A 10,775-nucleotide genomic window follows, 5' to 3' on the forward strand; every position below is an offset into this window, starting at 1 on the left:
GCAGAATAATGTAGAGTCGTTTGATTTCCTCGTCTTTCAAGAGCTATACTAGCTTAATTTGAGAATACCTGTATAAATTCGTTGTATATTGTACAGATTCATTCAGTTTTTTATCGATTAATAGTTTCCTAGTTGTAGAGTATACTCAAATTTCGCTACCATTTCAATTGAACTTCGTTTGCTAGTTCCATGTAGAGAATAGTTTCTCTAAAATTCTAATGTAAGCTAGAATTTAGGATTTGAAAAAACAATTCATATAATGTTGAATTTCAGAGGAATCTAAGGATTATTCCATTTATTATATTGAACAATGCCCTCATTTAATACTTGTATATAACTTTTTTGATTGGTAGGTATGATTTTTTTGTATTTCGAGTCATTTGAAACATTCGTTGGAAAATAAGATGCCTTGGTCGATCAAAATTGGTGGGTTTCAATCGATATAAAAATATCAAACTGATTTAATGAAAAAAATCGATATAATTCAAGTGATAGGGCTTTTTGTCTCCACTCTGGGCTGAGAGTGAAGCACAGCACTTGCACTTGCTTAAAGTCATGGAAATAAAGATGTAGTTTTCATGGGAACCGTCTTCCAAATCTGGAAATTCATTTCGAACCTTCTTCAACTGTATTTTAATCTCCCAAATTGAAGCTTTTCTCAATGAGAAACCGCCCAGAATATTTCCCAAGGCATCGTCTTGATTTGTATTGAAGGTTTGAGTTGAGTTCGTTATAAACTGTTACCTCGGGTAAATTCTAATTGTTATAAACGTTGTTGGGGAATGAGGGTGGAAATCTTCATTCCCACGATTATTTGAAAACGATTGTTTCATTCAGTTTGGATTTCCCGAAACTATTTGTCTATTTTGTTCATACGATCATTTGAAACACTGTGGTAATATAATATATCTGAATGCCTTGTCATTATCGTTTTTCTATCTATTAGAAAATCCACATTTAATGTAAGGATGGTAAGCACAATTGATGTGCTCTTTTTATAAAATAAAAAGTACAAAAATTTACTCTTTATTATTCCTTTTCAGATGTTTGCTCTAAGAACTATATTTACATAGTTTGGGTTTTGCTTACTTAAATTATTCCATATGAATATATACTTCAGTTTATGAGTGTCTTTTCATTTCATCTCTGAAATGTGAATGGCGAAATTAATTATTTATTGTCCTCGTTTACAGCCCACGTTGCTCTCTTATTTCCTCTAGAATCTTTCGTACAATAAACAGAAAATCGAGTAGAATATAAAATGGAAGACTAGGTCGATGATTGGAATTTTTCGCCTCATGTGTTCTCATCGGCGCTTTTCTCTCTATAGCTTATTGAATTCTCTATGTTCGCTGTTTCGATGTCGCTTTTTTCCTCTTCTTCATCTATGATACTTATATCTCTGATCGACGGTCTGTGACTCCTTCTCCAACCTTCGGGTACGTCGGGAAACTTGGTCTTTGTCAGAAGACGAGGACCACCAAGTGAGATGAGAATGGCACCGGTTGGAGCTGTGAGAAGTATCGAGAGAATGCAGACCATAAGTACTTTTTTCGCATACTCGTGCTCTTCTGAATCCTCCGCAACGATGCCTAGTGTGACTGGTCCAAGAGCAGCCTGAAAAAGTTGATTTTTCAGTTAAAAAAGGTAGGTTAGATATTTTCAACATCCAAAACACCAATAAGCTTCCATTCGGAAGATTGTACTCTTTGGAGAGCTTCTGAGGGGTACCTCAATCTCACCTAGGAGAATCAAGATAAAAATACACGAGAACTCACTTGAACTGTAGCCTTCGACATCCAGGACAAGGCCACGAACAGCTTCTCTTTCAGGTTGAGCTTGCATCCGATTCCGATGAGAATGGTGAGCACGATTCTGATCAAAACACCAACTATGAGTATCGCTAGAGAATACGTTACGATTTCTGGGTCCAACTCGTTGATTTTGATCTGTGTGCCGGTGACCCCAAAAAGTATAGGCTCGAAAATCATCCAGAATATTTCGAAAGCCGTTGCCGCTGGATTATCCTCAATTTCCCAACCTTGATTGGACCAGAAGAATATCGCCATGAAGGCTGCAGTCACGCAACCCAATGGACCAGCGCCCCCATACCCTGAAAATTAGAAAATGTACTGATTCCAAATCGTAATTCAACAATATATGAAAAAACTCACCAATGAGATCACTGCCGAAAACTGAAATCATTCCTCCAACCAATAGGAGCAGAATTCTGAGGGGTACCATGAAGGGGTCGTGTTTTTCTGGTGTATAATTACATATAACTCCCCATAGGACTCCAAAGCCTAGTCCTCCTATCACAGACACTGGTCCGCTTAGAATTTGCGATGTGACAGAATCATCTGAGAACATTATGCTCTTTCCAATCCCGAAAATAGCCACTGATAAAGCGTCACATATACCAGCAACAGCTATGATCAGAGTTGGAATACCTTTGGCAACACCATAGCCTGAAAGAAAATAATTAAATCAAAAAGTTCCACGGTTTTATTTGAATCTATACTAGAGGTATTTGAGAATCCAATAAATTCTACGATATACTCGAGTTCACATGTGTTATATAGCTAAATTAATCGATACTCTCGAAGCCAATAACCTTTGACAAGATGGGAATCATTTCTAGAGTTCTCTAGGGATCTTAAAAAAGATTTAAAAGAGCAGGGGTCAGCGTCTTCTGCCTCTAAATTTGAATTTGAGTGATTTATCAATGTGATATTGGTTCCAAACATCAACTGATAGATTAAGGTTCTGCATCTCCCTGGTGAAATGAAATAAGCAAAGAGGATAACCAGATTTCTCACTGACCTTTAGTTCTGAGTCGAAAAAGGCATGGTACTACCACAGCTGGAGATACAGCAGCCACTATGCATCCCAGTAAAAGCGCCCAACTCAGCGGTAGTTCCAGTAGATAAAGCGCAAAAATTGCTACAGTTATCATTTCGATGAACCATGGGCCAAGACCTAACTTGAGCACTGTGAATTTCAGTCTTTTCAATGCATGCGGATCCAAGTCCAGTCCAGCTCGTATGAGGATGATAACCAACGCTATATTTCTGCAGAAAAAAGGAACTATTTCAGCTTGATTACCTCATAATATGAAAGGGGTTGATGGTCACCTCAACTCCTTCGTGATATCAGAATACGAATCATCGATATCCACAACCCCGACGTTTTGGAAAATTAGTCCGACAAACAGCATCCCTATCAGGGCTGGCAGCGTGGTCAGGCTCATCAACCATCCTCCCAGATGTGCGCATATACTTAAGATGATTAAGGTATAAACTTTTCCACCAGGGGCCGCAGTTTCTCCAACTATCGCATACAAGACGCAATACGACAGCGTTCCTATCAGAATCAGTGCAACAAGTCTGGAGAATTGCCTGTAGGTTGGACAGAAAGGATATGGACACATAGAGGACCAGAAGGTTGGCTGCCATGAGGGATGAGACTCTTCCGATCTGCATCTGATGCAGAAAGTATACCACCAAGACCTGGAAGAAAAAATTCGAATTATAGGCGACAAACGCATCGCTTCCTGCCTCTCTTAAGCTGTCAAAAACTTCTGAGTTTTTGAAAATGAATTCTATTAATTCAGTCTATGGAAATGAAACATAATTTTCGAATATTAGAAGGCGAAATTAGGCTGATGAATTGAAGGAATACTTGCCTGTTTTCATTTTCGTCTATCTCAGAAAACCTCGTTTTTGAATGTACTGAATCCGCCACGGAATGTTTTTTGATATGCGCATCACCGTTAGAACTGTGCTTACCACTATCTGCAACAAAAGGAATCATTCTAACAAGCGCATGCTGATTTCTTCCAACAAAACTGATAAAATTCTCGAATTAAGTCATTATCTTTCGAATGTATACCTAATTAGCAGAGGGAAAAAAGTGGAAACTATCTGAAAAATTTCTTGCGATTCTTAACATCGCAACGTGTAGTATTTTGCTGTATATCTTACGTTTTAGGTAGTGAATATGTTCATGCACATCGTGGGTCTCTGCCATAAATATTGATTTCTGAATTGAATGTCAGTTTCCTGACGTTAATATAATGGTATCGATTCAGTGATCGATCTCCTAATCAACAAATGAAAAATCTCCTTCTACTGTAGTGTTATTTTCTACAAGATGTTGGGAGAGTACATATATCAACTCATTGAACAATGGAGAAAGCAAAATATTTTCTCATTAAGTTATTAATATACGAAAATTCATTCACCATAATCATTTTTCTGGAAGGAGTTGACCATAGAACTCTTCTTCCGTACAGGCCCCTCCAATATGTGATCAGATGTAGCCGATGTTTTTCTATTTCTAGAAGGCGATTCAAAACCCGGATTATCAATGCCGATGATGCTCACTCTGCGATTTGATGATGGCGGCTCCATCAAAGGACTCTGAGTATTATTCCCCGGTATATCTGGAAAATAAAGTTCCACATCTCAATATTCTGAATAATCCTACTGAAAACCATAAAATGCCAAGAAATGAGTTTATGAAATATGCTATTTGTGGTGGCCTCCTAGATTAATTCATTTTGTTGTTCGTCCTCAAGCTAACACAACCAGAGCGTTAGATATGATCTCTATTGTCGGTTTTTATTATTTTTTTATTTATGAAAATGCAAAAATGTCACGTTTTCGTTTAGTGCAGTTGAATTCGTTCTTGAGAATTAAGGTTTATTTGAGGACATTTGTTGATTATTACGTAAAGAACAATCCTCTTCAACGTAAGCGTGAAATAATTTGTCATATTCGTCTCGACTACTATTACTATCACATATTTCATTTAACCGCTTATACTGTTTAGTATGCAAGGCAGGAACTTGCTATGTTCGGAAGGGAATTGAATTAAGAATTCAGTTGAAGGAAGACTCACTGCAAATAGGGCCAAGTTCAATGAATTTTCGAATGATTTCGTAACAGACAACCACGAAAAATTTATTCAGAATGAATCCTTCATCTATTCACATATACATCAGAAATAATCCAATTTTTCAGAGCAGAGAATCAAAGTATGATATCACTGATAGGAGAAATAAAGCTCACGACATTTCTAGATTGTTTGAGTTTAATAAATTGAGCTGGATCAAAAGGATTGAAGGAATTCCTTGTAATTAGGTTTATATTATTTTTCTACATATTACCTGCAAGAAGATGCTTGCGATAATTTCACAATAGCATCAGCGGAATAATAATTACATTATTAGATATCTAGATTTCTAATTGAATCATTATCTGTTAACCATGGGAATATATCAATGAAAATTCCAGAGGAACGGAAAGAGAAGTTTGTTTCTGCATAATCAAGAATACACACTGCGAGAAATGTTTTTTTTTCTGTAGTAATCCCGAAATTTGGAATATATTGCTACAAGCATATACCTCTTTTAGAATATGGATCGCATTTAGATCTACGATGATTTTTCTGGCAGATAAAAATTCGTCAGTTGCACAAAGATTATTACTGGAGGTGCTGCTCTTTGAGAAATATTTTCTCAAATGTCGACAAATTATTCCTTTTCCCCCTTCAAATAAGAATATGTTTTAAAGTAGTTTTCTTTGGAATATACTCGTATACATTTTCGAACGTATTGTGAAATAATTATTTCAAAATCAATTGAAAACATAACGAATTTTTGCACATTTTATCACTCTCTCCCCATGCATTATTGAGAAAGACTTACCAGTCATCGTGTAATTTTTCAAAAACAGAATGACTATCCACTATATCCACTAGTACCTCCTGAATCACTTCAAAAGTTTTTGTCCGAAACTAAACAAACCGTGAGCACCGTTACTAAAACCATTCCAAACATTCATACAAATAGATTCCATCCCAGTTTTCCTAACAAAAACCTAATCCTTGATCTTGAAATTCAGCTGACTATGGCACGGATGATTCAATAGGTGTACTGAGTTTCACCTACCACACAATACCTTTTATACATTTAGATTAGGCGATTTGAAGTCACGCTGTCAAAGCGAGCGAGTCTATAAAATGGTGAAGAAGTTATCCATACTGTATGTAACGTTTATGACGGATATGCTACTGTAGGTAGGTCGAAAAAACTTCTCAAAAGTGGGAAGTACGAAGTACTTATAGGTGAAGATCATAATATTAACAAACTCTTACTTACCACATATTGCAAAAGAAAGGAGGAGAATTGGTAATATAACCAAATCGTTTTTCATGATTATATACTGAGCTATACTGAATAAATATTTGGTCTCATTTTATTGAACAGACTAATTAGTATAATTCTTGAAACAAGATTTAGCTAGATACAAGAATACAAAGTTTGTAGCTGAAGTGAATAGTTCAATCGACAATTGGTATTTATAATAGATCAAATCTTGTAGAACGGTCGCTGAAAGTAAAAATGCCCATTGTTGCTTACCTAAGGTAGAAGCCAACAAATTTTTTTTCCTGACCGGTCCCTTTCTGTCTGCATTAGCAGACATAGCTGAAATTTTTCTAGTAGCCATTGTATCTTCTAGGTTGTCATCTGAAACAGATCAAAAAAATTGTTCACGTATTGTTCAGATGTGTAAATCGTTTGGGAAATGGTTCAAGAGACATCCTTGGTATTTTTGTGAGGAAATCTCGATTTGCCCATGAGAAGGGCATTCACATTGAGAGAATTTCATTTCTAGATTCGCGAAACTCCAGAGATGCATAGCTTTGAGTGATATTATTTATGTTTTGCTATAATAAAAAACTCTTCTTGTTTTTAACTGCGATCGAAATCAAGTTTAGGCTCATTACCAGAGAATACTTGAATTCTAGGATAAATATTTGCTTCCAACTTTTCTCCGTGAGATATACGGGGTCTTTCAGTAATGGGATTATTGGAACTGGAGAATAATCTGTTAAAATATTGATATAGAGCTCAAATCTCTCATTAAAAATCAGATCCAAAATGAGGTTCGTTGATTCAAATTCAAGAATCATTGAATAATATTGGAGGAACGTTTCTGGCTAATTCCAGAGGCGTAGGACTGGGGACATGGGAGGTTGATTGTCCCCAAATCTCATGAGGCGACTCTCATAAATTTTTTTAACTCTGCAAGTCAAACAGAAAGTTACAGGAATGATTTTATTTCAGTGAGAATTATTTGAGTAATATTTTTCGAGAAAATTAGTTCTTATAGTATTTTGAAGTTTATTATTGAAATAAAGGGAGTACAACCTCACTAATACGTAATTGATGGGAGTAATATGGAGTCCAAACTTTAAACCTCAATTGTTTGAGCCCTACATTCTCCAGTTCAAATACTGAGACTCTTTAAAATGTGGCCACGAATCTTCAATTTACCTTTAGAACGTGTGATTTTAATCCTAGGCGGTTTCATTTGAGCAGAAATACTGCCTTATCGTACACTTCACTTATTCAATCCACCTTTTAAGCTAGTATATTTGAGACAAGTTTCTTACGCATACGTCAATAACATAACTGCCTGTCTCGGCTATCTACAGCGGTTACAATTATTATTAAAATACCATCCATAACACGATTATATTGTCGGAAGTTGATCTTATTACGGCATAATTTGCAATGTGATATACAACGGGCGTTTTGAGATCTGTGTAGATGATATATGGGTAAACAGGCAGACGAGTCTGAGTTTTCTGGCTCACCCACATCCTTCCAATTTCTATAATTCAATTACTTTCTGAATTAGCTTAAAGATATTCAAAGAATGCATAATCAGAGTGGCATTGGCGAATTGGCATAAGCCAAATGAATTCAGACGATAATCTCGAACCAATAAAGAAAGACCCATATTCAGATTTTTCAATTCTTCAATTCATAGTTGAATTTTCAAAATTGCCATGTTTAATTTTTGACGGAAAACTCATATTGTGTTCAAGGCGGGTTATAATGTCTTGTCGAGTTACATTATAAAGGTTTATTATTGGAAATATAAAAGGAAGCACACCTGTGATGGTTGAATTGTAGGTAATCAATTATCAAATGACGTCTGAAATTCTTCATTGAATTTACCAAGCGATCATCACGTTTGTTGATATAAAATTCAGTTACGTCAATTAGAGAGAACTATCTATGTGGCTATCAGTTGACTATTTGCTATTAATTCAATTATCTTCAAAAGAAATAGAAGATTTCGTGAAGGAAATTTTTGAATGAATCTGAATATTTTTAATTTTTCGTTGATTCAACAGTAAACTACCGACTGTAAAGTGTTTCAGGTGGAGCGAAAAAGATTCATTAAAACTTTTCTACACCTCTTGACAATCATACAATTGCATCGATCTAGTAGTAACCAGAAACTATTTGTTTTTCGCTAGTACAATCTGATTGTTTGTATTGCGTTTTGTGTTCACATTCCTGCCTATTTGGTCTTGCTATTTATTTTCATTGTTGTTTGTCTTCATGAAAGTGTTATACAGTTAAAACTCATTTGTTAGCATGAAGGTGCAAAATGACTTCTCAAATGGCATATTATCACCTTTTCTCCTTTCAAAAATCACATGGGACATAATACAGAAATTTAGTGTCATGATCATGTCATGTGATTCGTCACGAGTGAATTGTTACGTAATATAAAGAAAATTAAATAGGTGTGCACTAGTCATCGCTCGAAGAGATCTTGAATATCATTATTTTATTCATATATGCATTCAAAAAGGCTGCAAAGTTAGGTTCATCATTTCCGAAATAGAGAATCGTAGTGTGAAATTTGCCTAGTTGTTTTTACCAGCAACAAGCAGCCTATAAAACTGGAGTTGATTTTTGTTATCACAGACACTATCAAGTTGACTCTCCCTCAGTCTTTGACGTGAATTTTTTCTAACTTGAATTGGTAAGGAAGATATGGTTCAAAGTAAAAATTTTGTAAATATTAATGAAACCATTCCTGTAATCATATCCTCTATTTGTTTTGATTATGTTGGAAGACATTATGTTCCACATAAGTTCCTCATAATTTGACACATTTCCAAAAGCGTCTACTCATTTGATTCAAATTTTTTTTTGTGATGAATATTTTCGTGAAAAAATATACAGGGTGTACAAATTGGCGGATATTTTTAACCATAATTTGCTATATCCTGTTGTATGCAGCAACTATAACAGGAGGGTTCTTCGTTTTTGTCTCAGACATGGTCAGATTGTTCAGAATTGTTCGTTTATGATATCCAGATGAAGGAGACACGTTCTAATGAACAAATAAACTCTTCATACCATACGATCAAACTGTTCTGTCGCTACTCTTCTTCAATGGCGGCATGGTTGGCTCTTAATCAATAGTTCTGCCAATTCAGTTCCATTTTACATAGCCATTATACCCTCCTACTTTCATTTTTTAATATCGAATGTATCTGCAGTTCACTTTTTCGATGATAAAGAAGATAAAATGTTTTTTGAATTGGATTTTTCGACAACTTCAAATTCCATCTCCAAAAAGTATCAGGGGTCTCAACATTAGAATCAACAGCTATGAACCTCAAAGGAAAACAAATTCATCGGCATTCAAACTATCTATGAGGTACAAAAAGCGAAAATGTTATCGGTTTTTTTATGAAGAGAAATAAGCTGATATTCAAATAGATTTTGAATAAAGAAGCTCCGTTTGATTGTAGGATTGAAAATATTTTCATACGGAATTATTGTCGATAGTGAATATATTTTATGTATGAGCAAAATAAAATTTGGTGTCCATTGAGGCACAAGAAATAACTGAATGATGCGTACTTCAGATTATTGTGATAAGATGATCAAATCGAATAGTTATATTATCATTCAGAAATACAATGCGGTCAGCTCAGACTGTGTCACAATTTCGAGGATGCAGGTTGGATAAAAAAAAGCCAAAGGAGCCTACTTACAAGAAAAAATCACAGAAAACTTCAACGATTCATCTGTATCACGGATTGTTTCTTATCGAACTTCACACTGACATAATAACGAACTAAATCAATGAAAAATGTGCTTCAGATCGAATTGAAAACGATTGTTGTATAGATAAGTTCGATTACCCACCTGATTGCATACTAAACTATAAACAGATTATCTAAAGCCAGACATGTAAAGGAGAGGTGACTGAATTATTAAAAAATCGATGCGTTTTAGATGAAAACTAATCATCATGTAAACGGTTCTCCTTCATTATGAGAGAATTGTGCTTCAAATAGTTAGACTTCGAAAGTTAATCTGATTTGCGTCCCTGAAAGTGAATTTTCACTATTTTTTAAACGTCCGAAGATGCCAAATGCAAAGGAAATCATGCTTGTTTGTCAAAATGCTAATTTGGGAAGTAGCACTCTAACTGTTCACCATTGAACAGAATCTGATTTGTTACTTCCTCGGACCAGCAAGTTTTTAGTCCAAATCATTTTTTGCATTGGATAGCAATTTTGTAGATTTCCAGTCTTAGAAGATTCCTCCAATTAGACCCTCTTTCGGTTTTCTTCTTCTCTTGCAACTCTATTATGTAGGTTCATTTTCCAGACCACAGAAATGTTGAGTTTTGGTCCTTTCCTGGTGAGTGCATTGACCTTTTAATTTCCAAATGACCAAGCATTTTCCAATGGAGAAAATTATCTGACCTTGAACGTACAAATTCAAATTTTTCGCGGAGTTTCAAGTCTAGAAAGGGTCATCATGTTGGAGAAAAATCCACAACCTCCACAAACAATTATCTATGTCAAGTGGATGTTTTCCCTCATTCTTTTCCAATAAACAATAAACATCGGGTTCCCTTATCTGATCACATGACGAATGATGA

At 35.3% G+C, this 10,775-nt stretch overlaps 1 protein-coding gene across 4 annotated transcripts; it reads right to left on the reverse strand.

Annotated features, from left to right (window-relative positions):
- Window positions 1–1,010: 1,010 nt before the first annotated feature.
- LOC123312072 (sodium/hydrogen exchanger 9B2) lies at window positions 1,011–10,015 on the reverse strand. Of its 4 annotated transcripts, none has more exons than XM_044896268.1 (9): window positions 9,877–10,015; window positions 6,425–6,532; window positions 4,244–4,444; window positions 3,686–3,794; window positions 3,135–3,509; window positions 2,824–3,071; window positions 2,175–2,468; window positions 1,779–2,113; window positions 1,011–1,617 (listed from the first exon to the last, which is right to left on the reverse strand). In XM_044896268.1, exons 2-9 carry the CDS (start codon window positions 6,510–6,512, stop codon window positions 1,297–1,299), a joined length of 1,971 nt encoding a protein of 656 aa, XP_044752203.1. In that variant the 5' UTR covers window positions 6,513–6,532; window positions 9,877–10,015; the 3' UTR covers window positions 1,011–1,296. The 4 variants fall into 4 exon arrangements, with proteins under 4 accessions (XP_044752203.1, XP_044752202.1, XP_044752205.1 ...); XM_044896267.1 differs by lacking the exon at window positions 9,877–10,015 and adding an exon at window positions 7,343–7,487; XM_044896270.1 differs by lacking the exons at window positions 6,425–6,532; window positions 9,877–10,015 and adding an exon at window positions 5,711–6,084.
- Window positions 10,016–10,775: the final 760 nt, after the last annotated feature.

This window comes from Coccinella septempunctata, chromosome 4, assembly GCF_907165205.1.
Source record: "Coccinella septempunctata chromosome 4, icCocSept1.1, whole genome shotgun sequence".
NCBI classification, from domain to species: domain Eukaryota; kingdom Metazoa; phylum Arthropoda; class Insecta; order Coleoptera; family Coccinellidae; genus Coccinella; species Coccinella septempunctata.